Below are 27421 nucleotides of genomic sequence, written 5' to 3'. Positions count from 1 at the left end.
TGACCAATGGTGTTCCACAGGGATCTGTTCTCTTCTCCCCCCCCCCCCCCCCCAGCTCATTTTATTTTAACAAATGATCTGTTGAGGAAGTTGATGGGTGGGTTAGAAGTCTTCAGATGGTGTGAAGGTTTGCAATGCTGTTGATAAGTGTTGAAGGTTATTGTAGGTTACAAATGAACATTGATAGGATGCAGAACTGTGTTGAGAAGTGGCAGATGGATTTCAATCTGGAAAAGTGTGTAGTGCTGCACTTCGGAAAGTAAAAATTGAAGGCAATATAGTGACAGGATTCTTAGCATTGTGGAGGAACAGAGGGATCACATTTCATGTCCATTGGTCTGTAAACATTACTGTGCAAGTTGATAAGGTGGTTAAGGTATATCATGCATTGGCCTTCATTAGTTGGAGGATTAATTTCAAGGACCATGATGTAATATTCAGATCTATAAAATTCTGTTTAGATCACATAGAATATTTATACAGTTCTGCTTGCCTCCTTATACAAAGGACTTGGAAGCAGTAGAGAGGGCACAGAAATGGTCTACCACCATACTGTCTGGATTAGAGAGCATGTCTTATGATAGATTGTGCATCTCTTTGGAGCGAAGGAGGGCGTGAGGTGATATCATAGCGTGTAGAAGATGAGGCATAAATCAAGTGAACAGCCGGAGACTTTTCTCCGGGATGGAAATGGCTAAAACAAGGGGACATAACTTTTAAGGTGTTTGGAGGAAGGTATAGGGGTGATGTCAGAGGTAATTTTCTTTTACTCAATGGTAGATGCAGATGCTAGTGGGTGATAAAGTGATATGAGAAAAGGAACAAAGATGGGAGAATGATGGACAATGAGGAGGTGGTTGCAGCTGGAGGAGGAGAGATATGAGAAAACAAACAAAGATGGGAGACTTGGAAGGGGAGTGGGGGACATGGGAAGCAAAGGTTAACTGAAACTGAAAAATTCAATCTTTGTACCATTGAGTTGGCAATTGCTGGATCACCTATTAGGTCATGCACCCACTGGAAAAAGAAAATAAGTCCTGCTATGAGCATTCACCAGAATAACCTGATGAGAGAACTCCTGTCTAAAATGTTAAATCTGTTTCTCTTTGCAGGTGCAGTCTGACTTGCTGACAATTTTCAGCATTATCTGTTTTTATTTCAGTTTTCTAGTATCTGCAGTTTTTTAAAAACATGATCTAGTTAGAAGGATGATGTGGATGCAGTCAGTGTAAACCTTTTACAAATAGTTGTGTATTTTACAGGCAACAGCTCTGTGTTGTACACCTTTTTTTAAAAAATGTTTCTGTTGAGCTTGTGTTTCATCATCAACCACTCATAAATTTCAGTGTGTTTTGATATTCTGGTACTGCATCCAGCTGTCACATTGACTGTCCTATTATTATTTATGTTACAGACTTGGACATTGGGGTCAAAATGCTTTGGGCATTTCAGTGATGGATTTTGTAAAAAATTAATAATAAATGGAAACAAAGAGTCATGAGCAAGATTCTGATATTGGTAAATAAGGACTCTGAAAGGTATTTTGCTAAACTTCTGATTGTTGGTAAAGTCATAACACAAATTATATACATTTGAAAATAGAAATATAGTTTATATGTTGTTGCATAGGCAAAATGTCATATAATTTGGACCATCTAATTTAAGTCATTTAAACTAAAGGCTTCCAAAATAATATCATTGAAAAGTCACTGGAATGGTTTCAACTTGGCGAAGCTCAAGAGGAGGTTAATGATTTCAAAAATTGTAAAATATTTGACAGTGAAAGAGGGGAGATTGCCTTTGATGGGGTTAGAAAATGTCTTTATACTGAAATTGTGAGTTTGGTGTTTACTAGTTCCTGAAACATGAAATGAATTTCATGAATATTTTAACTTGCATGGTATGTCTTTCACACGTCAATTACTATATCAGAAGTAGAAACTCCTTTTGGTTACCTTATTTATAGATACTAAATCATCAGTATTGTAGCTTATTGGAATTGGTTTATTATTGTCACATGTACCAAGGTGCAGTGAAAATCTTGTCCTACGTACTGTTCATACAGATCAGACGGGGTATTGAACACTGGTAGAACAAGGTAAAACAATTACAAACCCCATTTCCAGAAAAGTTGGGATATTTTCCAAAATGCAATAAAAACAAAAATCTATGATATGTTAATTCACGTGAACCCTTATTTAACTGACAGAAGTACAAAGAAAAGATTTTCAATAGTTTTACTGACCAACTTAATTGTATTTTGTAAATATACACAAATTTAGAATTTGATGGCAGCAACACACTCAACAAAAGCTGGGACAGAGTTAAAATAAGATTGAAAAGAATATTCCAAGTAACACTGGTTTGGAAGACTCCGCATTAAGCAGGCTAATTGGTAGCAGGTGAGGTATTATGACTGGGTTTAAAAGTAGCGTCCATCAAAGGCTCAGTCTTTGCAAGCAAGGATGGGTCATGGCTCACCCCTTTGTGCCAAAATTCGTGAGAGAATTGTTAGTCAGTTCAAAAGGAACATTTCCCAACGCAAGATTGCAGAGAATTTGGGTCTTTCAACATCTACAGTGCATAAAGGGCAAGGTCGGAAACCACTGTTGAATGCGCATGATCTTTGAGCCCTCAGGCAGCATTGTCTAAGAAATCGTCATACTATTGTGACAATTATAGCCACCTGGGCTCGGGAGTACTTCCGAAAATCATTGTCACTTAACACAGTCCATCTCTGCATCCAGAAATGCAACTTGAAACTGTATTACGCAAGGAGGAAGCCATACATCAACTTTATGCAGAAACGCCGGCGAGTTCTCTGGGCCCGAGCTCATCTCAGATGGACCGAAAGACTGTGGAACCGTGTGCTGTGGTCAGTTGAGTCCACATTTCAGCTAGTTTTCCAAAGAAACGAGTGTCAAGTTCTCCGTGCCAAAGATGAAAACGACCATCCTGATTGTTATGAGCGAAAGGTGCAAAAGCCAGCATCTGTGATGCTATGGGATGCATCAGTGCCCACGGCATGGGTGAGTTGCATGTATGTGAAGGTACTATTGACTCTGAGGCGTATATTAGGATTTTAGAGAGACATATGTTGCCATCAAGGTGACGTCTCTTCCCAGGACGTCCATGCTTATTTCAGCAGGATAATGCCAGACCACATTCTGTACGGGCTACAACAGCGTGGCTTTGTAGACACAGAGTGCGTGTGCTTGACTAGCCTGCTGCCAGTCCAGATCTATCTCCTATTGAAAATGTATGGCGCATCATAAGAGGAGAATCAGACAACGCAGACCACGGACTGTTAAGCAGCTGAAGTCTTACATCAAGCAAGAATGGACAAAATTTCCAATTGCAAATCTACTACAATTAGTATCCTCAGTTCCAAAACGATTAAAAAGTTTTATTAAAAGGAAAGGTGATGTAACACAATGGTAAACATGCCTCTGTCCCAACTTTTGTTGAGTGTGTTGCAGACATCAAATTCTAAATTTGTGTATATTTACAAAATACAATTAAGTTGGTCAGTAAAACTATTGAAAAGCTTTTCTTTGTACTTTTGTCAGTTAAATAAAGGTTCATGTGAATTAACATCACAGATTTTTGTTTTTATTGCATTTTGGAAAATATCCCAACTTTTCTGGAAATGGGGTTTGTAACATGTAACAGCAGTGAAGTGAAGTGCAGTACAGGTAAACAACAAGGTGCAAAGTGATAAAAACATAGATCGTGAAGTCAAGAGTCCATCTTGCCATACCAGGGAACCATTCAATATACTTATACAGTGGGTAGAATAATGCTTGAGCATGTCCTTTCAGGTCTGATGATGAAAGGGGTCTTTAATTATCCTTCCTGTTTTATTGAAGCAATGAGAAGTATTGAGAGTCCATTGGAGGGGAGACTGCTTTCTGTGATGTGCAGGCTCTTGTGGTCTTATGCATTGCCAGGTAAGATGCTCTAAGGAAGTTTCAATGGGATGTGCCAGATTTCTTTAGCTTCTCAAGGAAGTAGAAGTAGACGTGAGCTTTCTTGACCATAGTGTCTCTGTCACTGAATCAGGATGGGCTGTCTGATGGTTCACTCCTAGTAACTGAAGCTCTCAACCTCCACACTTCCTTTCCTGAAGTTACTGACCAGCTACTTTATTTTGCTCACTGACTTTGAAGGAAAGGTTATCATGACACCATGTTATTAAGCCCTCTATTTCCTTCCTGTATTCATTTTGCTTGTTTAAAAATCATCTTATCATCATTGGGTACGAGATTACTAGAGCTGCAGCTCGATGAACTTTGGCTCATATGGGAAACTGAGGAGCTGAGATGGGAGCTACAGGGAGGGTTGACTGAATTGCTGGTTGACTGTCAGGAGAGGGAAAAGAAATGGACAGCCAGTACAGATTACCACTGTCATTGTTACCGTTAATAGTAAACATACCATTTTGGATACTTTTTTGGGGGGGTGGGGTAGCTACCTAGGGAAGCCTCAGCAATTGGGTCTCTGGAGGTAAGGAGGAGGGAGAAGAGGACTGCAGTAATGTCAGGGGATTTCATAGTTAGAGGAGTGGACATGAAATATACTGTGGATGCGATAAAGACACCCAGATAGCAAATTGCCTCCCAAGATGCCAGAATCAGGGACATCTCAGATTGGGTCCACAGCATTCTAAAGTGGTGGGTGCACAGCCAGAAATCTTGTACATATTGGCAAAAAGGGAGGAGGTACTGAAGAGAGAATTTGGGGAACTGAAAAACAGAACCTCTAGGGTTGTACTCCCTGGATTGCTTCTTGTGCCGCATGCCAGTGAGGGTAAGAATAGGATGATTTGGCAGGTGAATCTGTGGCTGAGGAACTGGTGTAGGTAGCAGGGTTTTCAAAGTTCTGGAACGTCGGGTCTCTTCAGGGGAAAGTGTAACCTGTACAAAAGGGATGGGTTCACCTAAACCCGAAGGGGACCCATGTGCTTGTGGCAGATTTGCTTGAACTGTTGGGGATAAAAGGGCAAAATTGAGAGAGAATTTGTAGAATGCCAATGAAATGGCTTTTTAGAGCAGCTTGTGGTTGAGCCCACTAGGGGATTGGGTGTCGTGTGATGAACTAGATTTGATTAGAGAGCTTAAGATAAAGGAACAGTTAACACGATCATAATATTCAAGGTTCAAAAACTTTATTGTCATTCTAACCGTACATCAGCTCTGCAGGGCAAAATGAGACAGTGTTTCCCAGGAGCAGTGCAATCATAACAAACGCAGCACTAAATAATAAACATAACAATAAATAGTAAAACACAACAGCCACCTGTCAGTTAAAAACAATTTATAAGTGTCCAGTGCAAGTTAAAAGTGTCCGAAGCAGATTCAGGTAGAGCAGCTATTTAGCAGTCTGACTGCCTGTGAGAGGAAGCTGTTTAGTAGCCTTGTGGTTTTAGTTTTGATGCTCCTGTAAAGTTTACCTGATGGCAGAAGAACATAACAGTTTATGGAGAGGGTGTGAGGGATCTTTAATGATGTATCGTGTCTTCTGGAAGCATCGACTCTGAAAGAGGTCTTAGGCAGAAGGTAGGGAGACCCCAGTAACCTTCTCTGCTCCCCGAACCACCCTCTGCAAGGCTTTTTTGTTGGCAGCATTGCAGCTGGAGTACCAAGTTGTGATGCAAACGGTCAGCACACTCACAACCATGCCTCTGTAGAATGTAGTTAAGATGTTAGTGGGGAGTGATGCTTGTTTGAGCTTCCTCAGAAAGTGCAATCTCTGCTGAGCTCGTTTCACAATCCCAGTGGTGTTCCTGGACCAGATGAGATTGTCCGAGATCTGCACCCCAAGGAACTTAATGTTTTCCGCTCTCTCCACTGTGGAGCCACTGATGCTAAGGAGTGTGTGCTCGGGCTGAGACCATCTGAAATCGACAATCATCTCCTTTGTTTTGGTGACATTAAGCATCAAGTTGTTGTCACTGCACCACCTCTCACGCTGGTGTTAACATGACAGATATGTGGTCAGAGTGGCCAAGTTGGGGGCGGGGGGCTGCTTTGTATGCCTGTGGTGTATTTGTATAAACCAAGTCCACTGTATTGTCTCCCTGGTTTTGAAATCCACATATTGCAGGAATTTGGGGAACACAGTCTTTAAGCTGGTGTGGTTAAAGTCTCCAGCAATCACCACAAAGCTGTCAGGATGTGTAGTCAGTAGCTTACTGATGGCTTCATGTAGGCCTCCCACTGCTTCGTTAGCATTAGCCTCAGCATTGGCATTGGGAGCTACGTAAACAGCTGCCACAAGCATGATAGTGAATTCCCTCGGCAGATAGAACGGCCGGCATTTCACAATGAGAAATTCAGCCAGCGGTGAGCAGTGTTTAGCAGCTACTGTAGCGTTCACACACCAGTCTTTGTTTATATCAATACTTAGACCTCGCTCTTGCCGGAGCTAGCTGCCTCTCTGTCCACACGAAACGATGTCATTCCCTGTAGCTGTATCGCCGCGTCTGGTATGTTGTCGTGGAGCCAGGATTCCGTTTAGACATACACACAGCAGTCTTTAAATTCCTTGTGTGTTTCTCTCAGCAGACGCAGCTCATCCAGCTTGTTGTCGATGGAGCGGACATTTGAGAGCAGGAGGGACGGTACCGCTGGCCTGGTGGGGTTAGCTTTTATCCTAGAATGGATGCCGGCCCTCTTACCCCTCTTTTGTCTTCTCTCACAGCGCTTTCGCTTCCTCCTCCCTTGGGAAGCAACCGGCTTGGTAGTGGATAGTAGTCCATAGCGGTGTAAACTGTCCATGTCACACCAGAACTTGTTAGTTTTTCCGACATGGTATGCCCTGAGGTTAACGAGCATATTCGGACTGTATGTTATGCGTCTAGGACAAACAGAACAAACACTAGATACACTTATCACTCCATGAGTGGCCGCTGCGTCCATGTGCGCCACCATCTTGTTCACAGAAATGATAGAAATCTCCCTGTAATTTTAAAGGGAAAAGCTAATGTCAAATGTATCAGTATTACAGTGGAGTAAAGGGAATTACAGAGGTATGAGAGAGGAGCTGGTCAAAGTTGATTGGAAGGAGGCATCAGTAGGGATGTTAGCAGAGCAACAATGGCTGCGGTTTCTGGGAGCAACTCAGAAGGTACAGGATAGATACATCCCAAAGAGAAGTAATATTCTAAAGCCAGGATGACTCAAGGGAAATGAAAGCCACCATAAAAGCAAAAGCAAGGGCATATAATAGAGCAGAAGCTAGTGGGAATTTAGAGGATTAGGAATCTTGTAAAAACCAACAGAAGACAACTGAAAAAGCCATAAGGAGGGAAAAGATGAAACCTGAAGCCAATAATATCAAAGAGGATACAACAGGGTTTTTTCAGCTATATGAAGAGTAAAAGAGGTGTAAGTAGGTAACAGACTACTTAAAAATGATGGTGGAGAGGTAGTTATGGGGGAACAAGGAAATGGTGTACAGACTGAAAAAATATTTTGCATCAGTCTTCAATGTGGAAGACCCTAGCAGTATACCAGAAGTTTGAAAATGTCAGGGGGCAGAGGTGAGTGAAGTTGCTATTACTAGGGAGAAGGTGCTTGGGAAGCTGAAAGGTCTGAAGGTAGATAAGTCACCTGGACCAGATAGGCTACACCAAAGGGTTCTGAAAGAGGTGGCTGAAGATACTGTGGAGACATTAGTAATGATCTTTCGAGAGTCAGCGGATTCTGGCATGGTTCCCGAGCAGTAAAAATTGCAAATGTCAGTTAACTCTTCAAGAAGAAAGGAAGACTGGTAAGATGTTGGAGTCAATTGTCAAGTATGAGGTTTCGGGACCCCTGGAGGAACTTGGTAAAATACATCAGTCAGCATGGTTTCCTTAAGGGAAAATCTTGCCTGATAAATCTGTTGGAACTACTTGAGGAAATAACAAGCAGGCTAGACTTAGAGTCAGTGGATGTTGTGTACTGTGCTTGGATTTTCAGAAGGCTTTTGACAAGGTGTTGTACGTGGAGGCTGCTACAAGATATGAGCCCATGATATTTCAGGAAAGATACTAGCATGGATAGAGCATTCACTGATTGGCAGGAGGGAAAGAGAAGAAATAAAGGGAGCCTTTTCTGATTGTGGCTGCTGGTGACAAGTGGTGTCCTGCAGGGACCATGTTGGGACCACTTGTTTTTTCATTGTACGTCAATGATTTGGGTGACATAATTCATGACTTTGTGGCCAAGTTTGCAGACAATAAGTAGGTAGTGTAGAGGAAGCAGGGAGGCTGCAGAAGGGCTTGGGCAGATTGGGAGAATTGGCAATGAAATGGCAGATGCAACACAGTATCAGGAAGTGTATGGTCATGCACTTTGACAGAAAGAATAAAAGCATAGACTATTTTCTAAACGGGAAGAAAGTTCAAAAATCAAAGGTGCAAAGGGACTTGGTAATCCTCATGGAGGTTAATTTGCAAGTTGAGTCAGTGGGAAGGAAGGCAAAGGCAAAGTTAGCAGTCATCTTGAGAGGACAAGAATTTAAAAACAAGGACGTAATGCTGAACCGTTATCAGGCACTGGTGATGCCTCAGAGTATTGTGAGCAGTTTTGGACCCCTTATTTAAGAAGGGATGTGCTGACATTGGAGAGGGTTCAAAGGATGTTCATGAAAATGATTCTGGGTTGAAAAGCTTATCATATGAGGAGTGTTTGATGGCTCTGGGCCTGTACTTGCTGGCATTTAGAAGAATGTAGGGTGAGGGGTTGGAAGTCTCATTGAAACCTGTTGAATGTTGAAAGGTCGGATAAAATGGATGTGGAGAGAATATTCCTATTGTGGGGGAGTCTAGGACCAGAGGGCACAAACTCAATGTAAAGTGGCATCTAGTTAGAATGGAGATCGGATGTTTTGGTAGCTTAAGATGATGAATCTGTGGAATTCATTGCCACAGATGGCATCGGGCAGAGGTTGATAGATTCTTGGTAAGTCAAGTCGTTATGGGGAGAAGACAGGAGAATGAGGTGGGGAGGGAAATAGATCAGTCATAATCAAATGGCAGAGCAGATTCCATAGGTTGAATGGCCTCATTCTGCTCCTATGTATTATTATCCTATGGTTTACTTCCCTCCTGAATTACATATATATATAAAATGCAATATTTTTTGGTTTGCCATTCAAGTGCACTGCTTGATTTGGAATGTAAAGACACAGATTTCTGGCATGATTCACATGCAATCAGAAAATGTCATGTAAGCATGCATTAGCTTTTCATGTAGAACTGTGGATTTGTTGCACAGTTAATTGTCTGGGGGATATTCGGATATAAACTTTCGAACCTTCATATCAAAAACAATTTAAAAAAAATACAATGCAGTTCAACTGCATTTCAGACGAAGTGTAATATCTTCCCAGTAATGATTTGGGCTAAATAACCCAATTTTCTCTTCCCTTTCACAGAATACTGCAGTTATTCCTTGAATCTGCAAGGATCATTCTACAGTATAGAACATTTATCTGATATTTCTTGGCACAATTTATAAAAAAAAACTTGAATGTAGAGAATTAGTTCTGGGGTATATATCAACTTTTAATCCTGCTAAGTTTGTTAGTATATTTGTTACAGTGTGTGTGTATAAAACTTTTAAAAATCTCTTTATCCTTGCTAATCTATTGTTTTCTCATTATTTCCATGCTTTTTGTAACTTTACTATAAACTGGACAAGGTATCCACCAAATCCTTTAACAATTTTCTTACCACTAAAAATTTTTCTGTTTACCAAGTTTACTTCTGCTTTCTTTGAGTTGTTTCCTCTCTACTTCAGTGTGCTGCTTGATCTGTATGAACAATAGGCAAAGGGAGCTTCTTACCACATCTTGGTACACATGACAATAATTCATTAGAGATACAGTGCAGAATAGGTCCTTCCAGCCTTTCAAGCTGTGCCGTCCAGCAACCTCTGATTTAACCCAAACCTAATCACAGGATAAGTTGCAATGACCTATTAACCTTTTAGCTGGTACGTCTTTGGATTGTGGGAGGAAACCAGAGAATACCCATAGGGAGGACACTGAGTTTGAACTCCGAACTCCAACTGTATAGCACTAGTCTCTACGCTACTGTGAAGACCAAATAATATTCTGATTCCAAGAAGGTACAATATTGATGAACTAGTATCTGGCATAATGAATTAGCATATTTACTTTGCATCCAGTGATCATAATGCCATTAGTTTCGAAGTGTTCCCATACACAAATTCCTGTCACCTGTCCGGTCTCATTCTCTAATACCAGATCAAGTATCCATAAGACTATAAGATATAGGAGCAGAATTAGGCCATTTGGCCCATCGAGTCAGCTCTGCCATTTTATCATGGCTGCTCCGATTTTCTAGTCTCCTGGCTTCTTCTTGTATCCCTTCATGTTCTGACCAATCGTGAGAGTGTCACACACTCTCTCAGGACTTCTTCATACTGATTCTAGTCCTTCTAGACTTTTTACGGTATGGGAGTTCAGCCAATATCTGAAAAGTTAAAATCACCTACTATAACAACCCCTGTGTTTCTTGCAACAGTCTGTTATCTCTCTACAGATTTGTTACTCAAAATCCCATGGACTATTTGGTGGTCATACATTGTTTATTCCTCAGTTCTACCCATAGTTCAGTCTGTGCTGACTGAATATTGCTGTGATAAATTCCCTGATTAGTAACTCCATCCCTCCTCATATAATCTCTCCTGGAATATTGAGCTGCCAGTCCTGCAACGAAGTTCACTAATGGCTGTAAGATCATAATTCCATGCTCTGAGGTCATCGGCCTTTCCTTCATTACTTCCATTGAAGTTTATGCAGCTCAGGACATTAGTTGCCCGATGCTTAAAACTGTTCAGTGCCTATAAAATGTATTCAACCCCCTTGGAAGTTCTTATGATTTATTATTTTACAACATTGAATCATAGTGGATTTAATTTGGCTTTTTTTGGCATTGCTCAACAGAAAAATACTCCGTGTCAAAGTGAAAACAGATCTCTACAAAGTGATCAAAATTAATTACAAATATAAAACACAATAAATCAACTGCATAAGCATTCACCCCCTTCAAGTCAGCATTTAGTAAATGTGCCCTTGGCAGCAATTACAGCCTTGAGTCTGTGCAGATAGGTCTCTATAAGCTTTGCACATCTGGACACTGCAATTTTTCCCCATTCTTCTTTACAAAACTGCTCAAGCTCTGTCAGATTGCATGGGGAATGCGAATGATCAGCCCTTTTCGAGTCCAGCCACATATTCTCAATTGGATTGAGGTCTTGACTCTGACTTGGCTACTCCCGGATATTAATCCATTGCTGTGTAGCTTTGGCTTTAGGCTTGGGTCATTGTTTTGTTGGAAGACTAAGTCCCAACTCTCAGTTCTCTTGCAGACTTTTCAGGTTTTCCTCCAGGAATTCCATGTATTTTGCTGCATTCATTTTACCCTCTGCCTTAAACCTCACAAGGCCTGCTTCAGTGAAGCAACCCCACAGCATGATGCAGCCACCACTATGCTTCATAGTAGGGATGGTGTGTTTTTGATGATGTCTGGTGTTTGACTTGTGCCAAATATTTGGTTTAGTCAGATGGCCAAAAGGCTCAGTTTTGGTTTCACCAGACCACAGAAACTTCCAGCTGATTTCAGAGCCTCCCACGTGCCTTCTGGCAAACTCTAGCTGAGATTTCATGTAAATTTTTTCAACAGTGGCTTTCACTTTGCCATGCTCCCAAAAAATTCTATCTGGTGAAGCACTTGGGTAACAGTTGTTGTATGCACAGTCTCTCCCATCTTAGCCACTGAAGCTTGTAACTCCTCCAAAGTTGTCATGGGTCTCTTGGTAGCCTCCGTAACTAGTGCCCTTCTTGCATTGTCGGTCAGTTTTTGAGGATGGCCTGCTTTAAGCAGATTAACAGCTGTGCCATATTCTTTTCATTTGTTGATTATTGACTGGCCCGTACTCCAAGGCATATTCAGAGACTTTAAAATTTTCTAATCCATCTCTTGTCTTGTGCTTTTCAATAACCTTTTCGTGGATTTGCTTGAAGTTTTCTTTTGTCGTCTTGGTGTAGTTTTTGCCATGATACTGACTCCCAGCAGTTGGACTCGGTGCCAGAGACCTGATTGTTGTGACTTTCCTCTGCAAGGTCATCCTACCAACAGAATCCAAATTGGTATATCTGTTGTTTTGGGGGATGGCCACAGGGGTACTCTGCACTGGCTGTTTAACCCCTCTCCTATTATCACCCAGTCTCCTGTGTCCTGCACCTTGGGTGTGACTACCTCTGTATGTCCTATTTATCAGCCCTCTAGCCTCCCGAATGATCCGGAGTTCATCCAGTTCTAGCTCCAACTCCTTAATTTGGAGTGTTAGAAGCTGCAGCTGGATGCACTTGTTGCAGGTGAAGTCGATATTTCCTTGCCTTCCAACATCCCCCATGAAGATCATTCCACTATCCTGCCCGGCATCTCTGCTGTTCTAACTGAGCAAATGTAAAGAAGGAAAATCAATAAATAAACTGTGGGGATGGGGTGGAAGATCTACCTACAGCTTTTTGCTGAAACCTCACCTTGTCAAAACCTTACAATTACTGCTGCACAATGGCTGCTCTACTTGCCTCTGTCTCATTTTAATTAGTTCTTGCCAATCAATCCTGATCGCTGATTGGCCGCCCTTCAAAACACCAAACTGTCGAGAGTTCTTGCCTTATGTACTTAATCAACAAACCTAAGTGAGCTACGTCTTCTCGCACTTTGGATCTAAGAATGGCTGCTGCTCAAAACTCATATCGTATATCAGTAACTTGCAAACATCAAAACTCCCAAAAAGTTCAATGTAAAGGTATTTTCTGAGCCCAACTCATCTACAACAGAAACAATTTTAAACTGTTATCTACTACCTTCACTCTCAAACATTCCACAATTTTTGAAATCATTAAAACTCCTGTTAGGTTTCTCAAGTGGAAATCTTTGGTCATTTTTTGTGTTTACAAGTCTGTAATTAACTTCCATAACTGCTTGTCAAAAGGTGTCACACATGAGGCTGCTTACCAAGTTAAGAGCTCTTGGTATTACAGGAAAGTTACTGGCATGGTTAGAGCATTGAGACAGTGAGTGGGAATAAAGGGATCTTTTCTGGTTGGCTACCAGTGACTAATGATGTTCCGCAGGGGTTGGTGTTGGGACTGCTTCTTTTTATGCTTTATATCAATGATTTAAATGGCTTTGTTGCCAAGTTTGCAGATGATATGAAGATTGGTGGAGGGGCAGGAAGTGTTGAGGAAACGGGTCGGCTGCAGAAGGACTTGGACAGATTAGGGGAAAGGGCAAGAAAGTGGAAAATGAAATCCAGTGTTGGAAAATCTGTAGTGATGCACTTTGATCATAGAAATAAATGTGCAGACTTTTCTAAATGGGGAGAAAATTCAAAAATCTCAAATGCAAAGGGATTTGGGAGCCTTTGTGCAGAACACCTGAAAGGTTACCTAGCAAGTAGAGTTGGTGGTGAGGAAGGCAAATGAAATGTTAGCATTCATTTCAAGAGGTCTAGAATACAAGAGCAGGGATGTAATGCTGAGGCTTTATAAGGCACTGTTGAGGCCTCGCCTTGAGTATTGTGAACAGTTTTGGGCTCCTCATCTAAGAAAAGATGTGCTAGCATTGGAGAGGGTCCAGAGGAGGTTCGCAAGGATGATTCCAAAAATGAAACGTTTATCAGATGAGGAACGTTTGATGGCTCAGGGTTTGTACTCGCTGAAATTTATAAGGATGAGAGGAGATCTCATTGAAACCTTTTGAATTTTGAAAGGCCTAGACAGAGTAGCTGTGGAAAGGATGTTTCCCATAGCGGGGGAGTCTAGGACAAGAGGGCACAACCTCAGGATAGAGGGGTGTCTATTTAAAATGAGAAATTTCTTTAGCCAGAGGGTAGTGAATTTGTGGAATTTATTACCACAGGCAGCTGTAAACCAGGTTTATCTGGCCATTGAGTGTTTGGGAGCACCAAGAGAATGAAAATATTGATCAAAATATACATAGTTGTGAAATGCAGAGTAGGTAAACATAACCCAGCAGTCAGTCTGGGTTTATTGCTGCCATAAGGTTGGGGGAAGGGGAAAAGGGGAGAGAGGAGGACCAAACAAACCAGCTGAGCCAATATCACAGATGGGTGGCTGATACAAACTGAAATTCAATTGCTGGAAGTTGGTGCGTTCAGTAAGCCCTAAACACTTCAACATGCAGACAGTAGATTTGATGCTGTTCCTCAAACTTGTTTTGGGGCTCCTACATTGCAGGAAGCCAATGATCAATTGATCCGAGGGGTAGTAGGGTACAGAATTAGTGGCAGGCAACAGAAGTTCTGGGTTGCCCTGCGGACAAACCCCAGTTGTTTCACAAAGCAATTAACCAATCTGTATTTGTTTCCTCTGAAGTAGTGGCGGCCATATAGTGAACAGTGAATTCAGAATTGGAATCGGGTTTATTATCACCATCTTGTATGATGTGAATATTGTTATTTGTAGCAGAAGTACAGTGCAGAGACACAGTTGCTATAAATTACATAATGAATAGTGCAAAAGAAAAGGAATAATGAAGTGGTGTTCATGGAGTATTCAGAGTTCCTATGATGGGGTAGAAGCTGTTCCTGAATTGTTGTCAGGCTCCTATATCTTCTCCCTGACAGTTGTAACAAATGGTCCTGTTCTTTCTGGTGAAGTTCTGAGCTTATTAAATGGTTTAAAAAGAAACGTCAGCATGGATCTACTTTTGGGGCTTCTCTGAAGTCTGGTCCCTGACAGTATTGTAAGTCTACATTTACATAGTATTGCATATTACCTGTGCTTGATTGCATATAAAATTTTGTAATCTTTAAAGAAAGACTGGGTGTGGAAGGTAGCCAAATAATGTAAACATTGGCCTAAGTTTTCATCTATTATACATGACATTAGGTGATGGTTTGTGGCAGATATACTTTGCTACTTGATTAAATTTGGGGTAGGAAAATACGTCAAGATTCTCATTGTCAATTATGAGAAATGATTTTGCATGATTATCAGGTGTTAGCAGAGGCTTGTGTGCTTTTGAGAGGCAGTCATTCTGCCTCCAGGTCCTCTGGATGGCCTGGCGAAACTTCCCAAGACACGCTTTTCAGCTCTACATTCCTCAACCGTTTTGTCAGTAAACTTCCGTCTAATGAGAGGCTAAAACCTCATGTTGTGCCATTTTATGCTAAGATGTGGGTAGATGTACCTGCGATTGTACCTGTCGGGAAATGACAATCAAAAGAACCCAATCAGCCTCTTCTCAACAATTGGTGTCATTTTAGAGGCCATTATGGATCAAAAACTCAACTGGACCAACTTCACAGCTTCCAGGACACATTCAGCAGCATGAAGTTTGTCTCCTGTTTCTGAAAAGCCTCTCCAACGACTTACTGAATGCTTCATACCTTGAATGGAATACTCTCTGCTAGCTTCAATGGCTGTAGCCAAAGCAAATCTGAGGTGCAAAGCATCAATCTGGGACAATATGTAAACCTTCATTAAAGATCTGGACTACAAGATGTACTGCAGAAAGATTCCAGTGTTTGACTAAGTCAGTGTCATCTTCCACACAGAAGGACAAAAGGGAAAAGGAGTGTTCATTATTCTTCCTTTCCTCATTATTAAATAAATCTTGTCGCAGTATATAGGAACACATTTGTAGTCCAAGGAAGCAGCATCTTCACAAGGGCTCTGAATGATTATTTATGTCAATTAAATCAATGTTCCAAAGTTAAACTTAAAGGATAAGATGCTCTTCACTGTGCTTTCTAAGGATTGAATAGCCTGCACATTAATTCAACTCCTCTATTAAAATAATAGGTACTTTGTGGGATGATTATCTCTGGATTCACAGGAAAGACGGCACAAATGAGGGGAAAATATGGGACTTGGCTGTCATTTTTTCCTCAAACAAAGGTTTAATTGTACAACCTTTGCATTTTTTTTGCGATTGCAAGTTGCTGCTGGATTTTAAGATCATCAGATACAGCAGGTCCACCCCATCAGCAAGTTGCTCAATAGTGGCGGAACTGGACTTGCTGTGTACCATAACACCTGCTAAGCCACCCAAGGAGGAAGGTGTCACAATGTGCAGTATTGATGCGCTGTCCAACATAGAGTGTAAATGATAGTGTAACACGCTGTAAGGTTTCACTGCTAAGTCTAATGGAATGGCTTCTATGTAATGTTCCACTGCTGAGGTAATGGTTTCTCTGTAGCAGCAATGTTTGGGTTATGACTAGAGATAATGAGGCATGTTAGCTAATGAGGGGATGTTGTTCTTTCTTGTGTGTCTGGGAGCCAGGTTTTCATGGTTTTTTGTCAGGGAGTGATGCGGAGGGAGAGGACACAAATGGAGAGAGTTGGTAGACCACAAGAACAACCAGTGAGCTCTACAGTTGCGCAAAAGACTTTCATGAGAATGAGCTTTTTTTTTGTTGTTTCTTTACTAATAGTCAAATTAAGAATTATAAAGCTCAATCATTTAATCGCATATTGTGTACAGTTTGATTTTTTGTGGTCTGGGTTTGTAACTTGGCGGCACATCACACAGCATCCACACAAGTGGGATTTCTCAGTTTGGTGGGGCTAGAGGCTGTTTTCCCCGAGACAACCATGGGCTGGTCAAACCTGAGGACCTGGATGTTAATCTTCTAAATGCAAGACCCTGTTGGACATTAGTAATGGAGAATACTGCAAGTCTGGTTCACTGTCTGTTGGCGAGAACAATGGCGGGTGAGTGCATGGGTTTGAGAATTGCACTGACCTGGCCCATGTGCTGAAACGTTGCCTGTTGCAGACGCCAGAGGCAGTGTGGCGCAGGTGGGTTGGATATGCCCTTCTCACCAGTGCTACCATCCAGTGTTCTCGGAAGAAGACGAGCTGGATTGCATTAGTCTGCAGCTGCATTAGCATCGCATGTACTTGCAGAATCATGGTTCTGGGACAACACCCCATGCACCAACCACCATGACACTCAGGGACTTGGAAGATATTATATTTTTGTGATTGTATTTTACTGCTATCGTAATTTTATTTGCTTCGAGTGACTGTTGTTGTGTTTGCACCTAGGCCCTGGAGGAACAGTTTTGTTTGGCATGGTTGAATAACAATTAATCTTGAACTTGAAATTGCATTCCTCAAATGAAGGCAACTTTTTATATTTAAGTTGCACTTACATCGCACAAATTTGAAAGTTGTAACTGAAGTAGATACCTCCATGCTTGTTTCTGTAATTGCTGTTTGAGAACTCTCAAAATTCAATGGCAAATCCTTTGTTGGTTTAGATGTTGTTTTTCTCTGAAGAAATAGAGCTACAATCTTTTTGGATCTCGTCTGTGTGGTTGGTGTGAAACAAAGACTTCAGCCTTAGAGTTTGGCACCTTTGATCACGTGCTCTAATTTCCTGTCATGGCAGTTTCTTTTGTGTGGCTCCAACTTTGAATCATATGTTTAAACACATGACATGTATTCAGCAGAAGCATTAGAGTTTTTCTCTTCTGAGTGGAGCAGCAAAAGCATTTGGATTATTCCACTTTTATATGGCAGTAGCTGTTATTGTTGAATATATTCTTCCCAGTGATTGCAATATCAAGTTAAGTAATGCTGCCCAGTAAAAATGTGCAGCCTCGATTGACAATAACCGTCTGGGTATGAAAATTGCAGGTATTTGACCAATTATCAAATCCAGGTCAAGGATCATAGTCCATAAAACTATTTTGTGCTGTTGATATTTCCAATAAAACCTATTACCTTGTTTAATGTTTCTGGATTTCAATTGCATCATTATCATTTTTGATATGTGATTGTATAGTATAATCCAAAAGTGAGAATTAATCTTTCTGCTAAAAAGAACTTAAAAATGGAGTGAGGGACTTCATTTTTGTTATATTTTTAAGTTGTACCAAAATATCCCATCTTCTCCAAATCATTGTAGGTTAATCTCGCCAGACTGTGGACGAAGCCAAGAATACAATGTTGTGAGACCATTTTATCCGTCGCATAATAGTGAGTCAAGAGGATTCAATCAAAGCTCAGGAAGACCTACACAGTGGAGGGGACAACAGGAAAAATGGAATGAAACAGGCACTGCAGAATCAAGATCCGAAGTTGCACAATATGGTAACATTCATTATAAAGTTTTTGAGTATAGACAACCTTCGCCGATTGCAAGAAGAATGGAATCTGATCATGCGTTAGGGAGAAACATTTACCCAGAGGAGAGAGAAGAAAGTCGATCTCATGCCCTTCTTTCGAGATCTGCTGAAGAAAATCCATACCATGATCATGATGAGCGTCATGAGAGCAGTGGCTGGCACCATGAATGGCATCATGGTCACAGTGATCGTCACCATGGCCACAGTGAACGTCACCATGATCGTGATGTATGGCGTAATGACCACGACGACCAGCATTATAATCAGAGTGCAGAAATCTTGACTCGTTACAAGTTGTCTGATGAAAAGTCAAAGACTGTTAGAGGTGATTCACAATCCAACTGTTATGATCGACCTAGTACCACCACTTATGCCGGTGCAGAAAAGTGGCGTGACCCTGAAGGCTTCAGAAGTCACAGTTTACACGAGGAAAGGCACTCAAGTTCTTTACGGTCTCCTGGAAGACGGTCTGAAGAGTTTCTGGAAAGGAGCACCTACCAGAAGAGGTATTGGGATTGAACCATTAAGGATATTATGTTTTGGTATAGAACTTCAACGTTATAAATTGTTCTTTTATTTTTAGTTGAGAATTTGAAATTGGAGAAACCCTTTGTCCTAATCTGAAAGTAAGAGTGTAGGTTTATATAAATGATCAACTCTTTAGTTGTTTTGAAATAGAACAGATTGGTGGCTACAAGCTGTGCCTTGGCATAGCGCAGTGTGGCTTTCAGAAGGATAAAGGGTTAAACTAGTAACCTGACACATCACTGCTTTCAAGGCATTGCTCCCAAATGTACTTCAAATAATCAGAATGTAATTCTCATTCTCTTCTCTACTGCAAGTGTAAACTGCTTTATGTCAACACAGGTATCCTGAGGATAATGATGTCAAAGGGTACAGAGAAGCATCTGGAAGAGGCTGGGTGCCAGGAAAGCTTGAGGCAGTAGATCATGAACGAGAATTAAAATGGAGAGGAGAGAAAATGCCTCATAATAAAAAACCCTACACTTCTGCATTATACAATGACTCTGAAAATGCACGTATTAAAGATGTGTCAAGAAACTGGTATAGTGACAGTGATCGCTTTGAAGAGTTAGTGCAAGTAAAGAGTGGGTTTGCACATTCACAGAAGTATCCTGAAACGCACTCATCTTCTGAGCACCACCAGAGCTTTTCCAGTGAAAGACAGCAAAGATACTCAAGTAAAGATAAAGAATATACGACTGGCTCCTTGAGTACTAAAGAGGTGAGTCGTTTTCACAGTAACAGCAGGAGGTCGGGTACTGATGCAAACAAAGCAGAGAGTCACTACTCTGCGACAAGCAAGTATGTTGTTCCTGAGCATTACTCCGACAGGTTTCCACGTGCAGGCAAGAAAGAAGTGAGCCCTCGATATACAACAACCTCGGCCACCAGGGAGCGAGTGGAAAGGAGAAAAGAGTTCAGAAACCGTTCTAAGGACCGGCGTGATGATACTCGTACTACTAAGCGATCAAACCATGGGTCTTATCACATGGAAGCTTCACATTGTGTTGCTAATAATGAGAAAGACCATACAACTGAATCCTTGACCATCAAGTTAGACATGAAGAAGACTGTGAACAAGTACAGGTATTGTCCTAAATTCTTTGATAACATGAGGCTGAATAAAGAAATTTCATACTCCTTTTAGTACCTATCTAATGGCTTGAATTATTTCTAAGTAATTTTCTTTCCTCACAGAAAGCAGACTTTTACCAAATGAAAATTGAAATGGAAAATCAGAATGCAAACTGTACCTTCGACTGCACTTGATACAGGAAAGCTTATCATACCTTAATTGATTTTTCTAATTGGGACGCTAGAAACTCCCATTTTTTTATTCCAAAAAAGTTCTACAAAAGCCTTCATTCTCCACCAAAAGAGAAAAATCAGGAGAAATTCATGTATAATAAGGAATGTTAGCATGTTGCCTCTTCCTGAATGTTTACCAAGCAGTTGGATTCTAAGCACTAAGATTATTATTTGCATACAGAAAACGTAATTGCTGTGCATTCAAGCAATTAAAAACACCAAAGGATGAGATATATATTTGGCTTCTTCCAGGCTCTCCTTGCGTAATAGAAACACTTTTGGACAAAGAAGTCCAACTCAGTATAAAAAGTAACTGAAGATCTCTTGAATATCAAGCAGTTTTGCTTCTACTCTTTTTGATAGATTGGGCGAAAGCTCTCTCCAACTTACAAAATAAATCAAAACCCTGTGCTCTTAAAATAGCAGATATTTGGTCTCGAACTAAATACTCTGTCAAGAGCATATCGATGCAACAGGGCCCAGAATGAGGAAAGTTTGAAAGATTTGAATACAGTGCCAGATGGATTGAAAAAGCAGGGTGTCGGGACCACAGGGAAAGGCTGGGCCAGTTCTGCACACTTCACCATGATGTTTACTTCACTCTTCACTGTTCTGAGGCTGTGGACTGCTCCGGACTTCATGTCTGAGGACTCATTTTCATTCTAAATGGTATTTCCTTACTTTATTGCTTGCATGGTTTGTGTTTTTTTTCTCTCTTGCACATTGGGTGTTTGTTAGTTTTTTTTTGTTTCTTCTGTGGCTGCCTGTAAAGAGACAAATCTCAAGGTTTTATAATGTATACACACTTTGATAATAAATGTACTTTGAAATTAAACTACTCATTATAAACATTCAAGATTAAATCTCTACCACTTGGATATTTCTCATTTGTGCAATACGAGTATATCAAGCAAAGAATTTTTAATGTTGCCAGAATTATATTCTATGTATGAACTTTCTATTTCTTCCTGTGATCCATTTTGGTTGGATTAGTTATTGAAGAAGCTACATGATGTTGGATAAATTTAGTTTTGTCATGATCCAAATGAAGGCTACAAAGGGGGAACCCTATTTTGAAAAATTCATGGAATGGACAGCAATTTTGTGTAGCAATCTAGTGCACCTTCCTCCTTGCCATGCATTATAATGGACTCTCAACTTTGCCAATGAAATAGCCCTTTCAACAAGCAAGAGTTCTTTACTTAAACCAGAATTCATATAGTGAAATTACCTTGTGAGAGAAAAGAGCAACTTATGAATTGTTCTATCAAAATGGAAATACTAAATGGAACTTGCATTTCTCAGACGCGTCATGTTAACAAACTTCAAGACTGGAGCAATTGAGGAAATCTTTTCTTTGACTTTCTAAATCAACTAGTATTTTATGCAGTTCAGAAAATAAATCCAAACCGTACTACTGATCAAGAGTTCAAATTCAACATCAATGCCTTCAATCAGGATTGACCAGATAGTTCTCTTAATGTGAATCACAGCATGAAACATCTTTCTTTAAAGATAACTTCTATGCCTGCTCTTTACCTGGATTTCAAGCTATTGTTTACTTGAAATATTGTCAAAGCAAGCAAGATGATAGGAGGTATTTCAAAGTGAAGCCTCCAAATTCAGAATGGTGAATCATAGTAAACTGAAGTGTCAGTTCACGACTGAATGCACAAATGTAAAGCAGATGAATTGAAGATCGTATCCAGCTGATTTTGGAACTTAAAGAAAAAGCAGAAGGGTGGAAGGCATATGATTTGCACTGTACGTGATGAAACTAATGTTGACTTTGTATGTTCCTCTGCCCATGCTATACCTCTGAAGTGAGATTCTGGCTATCAATTCAGTATTCTCTCACTTACTTCATCGTGTATGTCAATATGAAACAAGCTTGTTAATGGAATTGTGAAACATTGTTTTGAAGAAGAAAATTAAAATGTTTTACACAGCAAGGGCATGCACCAGAAGAATTCAGTGAAAGAGCAACTTGCCTTCCTGATATCATTGTGGTGGCTGCACAAAATAACGGTTAAAATGTTGATCAATTTTAGCCATTTATGTCAAACTTTCCACCACCGGACTCATATGTGATGATAAAACATTGAACAATTTAGCACAGCACGGTCCCTTCCACTTGTGCCGAACAATATAAACCTACTCCACAACTAATCTTCCTTCCTACACAGCCCACAACCCTCCATTTTCTGATAACTATCTGGTTATCTAATAACCTTAAATATCTTTATTGTAGCAGCCTCCACCATCTCCCTCAGCAGTGCATTCCAGGCACCTACCACTCTCTGTTCAAAACAAAAACCTTACCTCTGACATCTTTCCTTAGCTTCTCTTCCATTCATCTTAAACAAATATCCTCTGATATTGGCCATTGGTGCCCTGAGAAAAAAGTGCTGGTTGTTCACTATCTGTTTCTTCCACAATTTTATACACCACCATCAAGTTGTCAGTCATCCTTCATCGCTCACAAGAGAAAGCTAATTTAACATTTCCCCATAAGATTTGCTGTCCAATCCAAGCAGCATCCTGCTAAATCTTCTTTACACCCTCACTATTTCTCTGCATCCTTGCTGTAATGAAGTGATCATAATGGAACACAATCCTCTTGGTGTGGTCCAACCAGAGGTTTTTATAGATTTGCAGCATTACTTTGCAGGTCTTGAACACAATCCCCTGACTAATTAACTTGCCATACAATGTAACCACCTTGTCCATTTGTGCAGCAACTTTGAGGGATCAATGCACTTGGGCCCTAAGATGCCTCTGTTCCTCCACAATGCTAAGAGTCCTTCCACAATGTATTACTTCGTACTTTTCCGGATTGAACTCCATTTGCCACTTCTCCGCCTAACTCTACATTTTGTCTATATGCTGTTGTAACCCACGACAGCCTTCTATACTATCCACAATAATTCCGTCCTTTGTGTCATTTGCGGAATTAGTAACCTAGTTGTCCATTTCTTTATCCAAGTCATTTGAAACTCTCAGAGGAGGGGTCCCAGAACAGATCCCTATGGAACACCACTGCTAGTCATCAACATCCAGGCAGAATTAGCTTCATCTACTGCGACGCTGCCTTCTGTGGGCAGGCCTTTACTAAATCCATGAAACCAAGCTTCTGTGGATTGCATGCCTGTCGATTTTCTACATGAGCCTACCTTGTGCAGTTGAGAAGTTTGGATAACATGGGATCTAAGGTCACCAGTTTCTCCCAAGCCAGCAATAGTTCTTTTCCAAAATACCATTTTACCTTAAAATATTCCAAAAGAAATCAACTTTTCATTTGAATGATTCAAACAAACTTTCCTAAAGCCTGTTTTAATGATTTACCAGTCAAATACTGAAGTAACGTTTCAGCAGATTACCTCTCTCCACTTGTACATCATGTCTTTGGATTCTGTCATCTGGATAAAGCTGTAGTGCGTTAATCCTAGCTGCCTAAGTCTCAGTGTTTTCAGGATGAATCATTGTTAAGTACAAAGTGGATTTCTGCAAATTCTACTAAGTTGACGGAAAACAAGCCTGCCTTTTGTCACATTAACTTTGATACAGTGGAAAGAAGCAGATGAACACCAGTTTAAAATGGAAGATTACTGAATTAATTAAAGCTGTTCTGAGGAGCGTTCAATAGCATGAGTAGCACATGAAAATTGAATTTTAATTCCTTTTCAGTGGAGTATTCAGTGTGAAATTTCTTTATATTCAGCCTCAGTTTTGCATATTAAATAGTGGCATTTTCTGGCACATGCTTAACTGATAAAATCAGTGTTTTTATTTTCTTGCACTCAATTTGAAAACAAGTAGAAACTCTTTAAATGGCTTGTTTGTGTAGTCATGTTAAATTATGTAGTATGCGCAGGAATTGTCTAACAAGAAGACTTTAAGGAAGCCAAGTCCAGATCACTATACAAGGTAAAGTTTGCATTTGCTACTTTTTGACTTGCTTTGAATGTAAGTGAGTGACAGTGTTTGATAAATTACAGATTTTCTGCAAGAAGTTGCACAAAGTGCTTGATTAAAGAAAAATTAAACTTAATCAGAATTATGGTAAGAATTTTAATTAGAATCCCAAAGCTATCAAGTTGAGAAATTTAAACTTGCAATAAGCAGAATATTGTAAAGGCTTTCTACCTGTGCACCCTATAAAAAGGATGTCACACAGGTTGGCTTGTATTTTAGCTGCTTAACTTATCTTCTTTCTTTTGGCACTAACTTCTTGCCCATTTTATTGAGCCTTAATTGTTGATGACATTTTTCTCAATGCTAGCTGCAGGAATAAGAAGAGACAAATTAAGGTGGTCCAGGCAGCTGATTTAGCTGAATCAGCCCAGGTTGCCTGGTAAATCATTATTTTTTTCCAAAAATAAACAATTTCTGGACTGCTCTGTAGAAGACACTGATAGAGTAAAATTTAAGGGCCTCGATTGCATGTTGGTGGCTCTTCTCTGTCAGTGATGACTGAAATAATCCTTAACTAGACAATTAACTTGGTTAAGAAATATTGAAGTTTGAAATTGTCATGTCCATTCTTCAAACAAGTAGCACCTCCTGAAATTTGATCTTAATTTTATATAAATCTTTTTAAAAAATTAATTATGAGTTTTTATATTTACGTATATATTTGTATGGCTGCCCTCAATCAGTCGTAAATATTCCGCTGTGAATTTGTATTTGGGATTCCTCCAGGCCTGCATCAAGCCATTCTTCAGAGAGACTAATGTCTCGGGATTTGGTTAGTGTTGGCAAGAAACGAGATGAGTTTCATCATGTGTTTGAGCATATGGGTTCATCATTGAAGGCTAACCCGAATATCTCTTCAGGAGAATTTGCGCAGGAGATAATCACTTTGGTGCACCAAATTAAAGGTCGGACATGCATTATTGCATCATTTTTAAAAATTTGTTTGCAAGAAGTGGTATTGAGACAGTTTCATTTAATGGTGGCACAACTGTTGGTAATTGATGGTGTTACTGATTAAGTCCTTAAGATACTGCATGATAGAAATTATTCTTTCATTGTAATGTGTGTATTCTTCAGAATTGTTATAGAATTGCATTTTAGTTTCAGTCCTGGTTGGTTATTGAATACAGCTAGGTGAAACAGATTAGAGCTGGTGCTTTAATCCCATTCCTGTAGACACCAATCCAACAGAAACTTGGAGCAGTTGAAGTGTATTTCTAAATGGCAGATTTTAGGTGGATTTTTTTTACATTAATTGGTTCAAAGAGCAGAGATTAAACTGGATATAAAGTGAATAATGCCTAATATTTTGGATCTATGCTGTCTATGACCCATTGCACTATCAGGGCTGCAGAGGAGATTCACCAGAATTATGGTGGTGGATTTATTTAAAGGTTGCTTTGCCAACAATAAACACAGCAGTTTGAGCATACATTTTAAGATGCAAGTCTTGACTCCTATCTCGACAGTCCTGCAAATCATTACATTATAAAAAATCTACTACAGACTACAATAAGTAATATTTTACGAATACTGCTAGTTTTTAGTAAATGGATGGCAATAGTACGTAGAAGAATAAAATTATTTTTTTGAGTTGCTTGTTCTGGCCCTACATTCTTATTTCACTGTTTTTAAGAACAAATGGGACAATTCCCCATTCCTTGCTCTCAAATCTCTTCATCTGCCTTGAGCATTTGTGAGTATTTCTGGAAGGCCTGCTCCCTTATCACTCCCACCACTATGCACCCCTCCATATTCATGAAGGCCTTCATAATGTTCTTTATTTGAAAGGAAACCCTCTATCCCTTGGCATGTCAGGACTCCATGGATATACTTTAACCCTTGCAGGTATCCATTGGCCCTGGAATCTCACGAATTCCTTTTTGAAAGACTCTACAAATATAGGTTTACTTGCAATTTGCTTCTCCTAGGTCACCCTTTCACTAATTCCCATGAATTAGTGCCACCTTTGAGCCATCCTCCCTCGTTACTGCAGAAGTGGTCTCCATGGTCGAATGCTAACTTGTCAGTTCTGTGCCTTTGATCGTTATTGCAGCAATATTATATTCCTATGCTGATCAGTGCTCTAAGTTCACGATCCTTTCCAACCAGTTCTCTTGCATTAAAACAGGCACAACTTAGCCTTCCAATCCCACTCTCTGACTTCATGTGCCCATGTTTGTTTTGCCTCTTGGTCTGACTAGTTTTCCTATATTTCACTGAATCTTGGTCTCAATTTATACATGTACCTATTGTCCATGTTGAACTGTGATAGTGAGTCTGGATGAGCACATGGTCAAAGAGTTGCGGGGCAGTACAAATTAGTGGGAAAGTAGTGACTGACTGAATAGTGTCTCACTGAACTCCAGTTAAAGAGATGATTTAAATTCTTTCAGGATAGGTATCCCTCAGAGAGACTTCAGAGTGGAGCAGCAAATCATAAACACAAAACGTTCTGCAGATGCTGGAAATCCCGAATAACACACAAAAATCTATCTGATCTCAGCAGGCCACGCAAATAAATGGAAAAGAATAAACAACTGATGTTTCAGCTTGAGATCCTTCATTAGGAAGGAAGAAGAAATGGGAAGAGGACAATTTAGAAGCTGAATGGGTGTAGCTGGGTAGGTGGAGGATGGATTGTGATGTTAGAAGCAGGGAGTGATTAGCAGAAAATGGCTAAGGGCTGGAGAAGAAGGAATTTGATGGGAGAGAAGAGTGGATCTTGGGAGAAAGTGAAGGAGGAGGGGCACTGGGGGTGGTGATAGGCTGGTGAGGAGAAGAGGTAAGAGGCCAGGATGGCAAAATAAAAGAATCAGAACTACCTTTGTATGTCGTGAAGTTTGTTAACTTTGCGGCAACAGCACGATGCAATACGTTATAATAGAAAACATAAATTACACTATATATTGATTTCAGGGAAGAAACTGTTACCTGAATCATTGAGTGAGTACCTTCAGGCTGTACCTTCTGCGAAATGGTAGCATTTGGGGGTCTTTACTGATGGACACCACATTTTGTGAGGCATTTCTCCTTGAAGATGTCCTGGATACTATGGAGGCTGGTGCCCGTGATGAAGCTGACTAAGTTTACAACTCTGCAGTTTATTTCAGTCCTGTGCCAGTGAAGCAAGGGTGGAGAAAAAAGTTACCAAAGTTGGAGAAATCTTATGTTCATGCCATCAGGATGGAGGCCACCTCGATGGGATATGAATGTGCTTCTCCAACCTGAGAGTGGCCTCATTATGGCAGAAGAGGAGTCCATGGGATGGGAATGAAATGGAATTTGAATAGTTGCTTACCTATCTGGTTTTACATTGTTGGCAAACATATACGTTAGACTGATTTCATATTTGTGTTGTTTGGAGACGGTCAACTTGATTGTAAGAACCTTGTATTATTAATTTTTTTTAATGAAGTTAA

The 27421-nt window shown here is 40.3% G+C and overlaps 1 protein-coding gene across 2 annotated transcripts in view; it reads left to right on the top strand.

The window, feature by feature from the left end:
* The window catches only part of LOC132393019 (BCLAF1 and THRAP3 family member 3-like), a 50178-nt gene that overhangs the window by 13193 nt on the left and 9564 nt on the right, over positions 1–27421 (top strand). For both annotated transcript variants that reach the window (XM_059967711.1, XM_059967710.1), the window contains exons 3-5: positions 17972–18697; positions 19059–19802; positions 24726–24904. In XM_059967711.1, the coding sequence (XP_059823694.1) occupies positions 17972–18697; positions 19059–19802; positions 24726–24904 (1649 nt within the window). The remainder of the gene's footprint in view (positions 1–17971; positions 18698–19058; positions 19803–24725; positions 24905–27421) is intronic.

Source organism: Hypanus sabinus, chromosome 4, assembly GCF_030144855.1.
Source record: "Hypanus sabinus isolate sHypSab1 chromosome 4, sHypSab1.hap1, whole genome shotgun sequence".
Lineage (NCBI taxonomy): Eukaryota > Metazoa > Chordata > Chondrichthyes > Myliobatiformes > Dasyatidae > Hypanus > Hypanus sabinus.
This window is presented reverse-complemented; position numbering and strand designations above follow the sequence as displayed.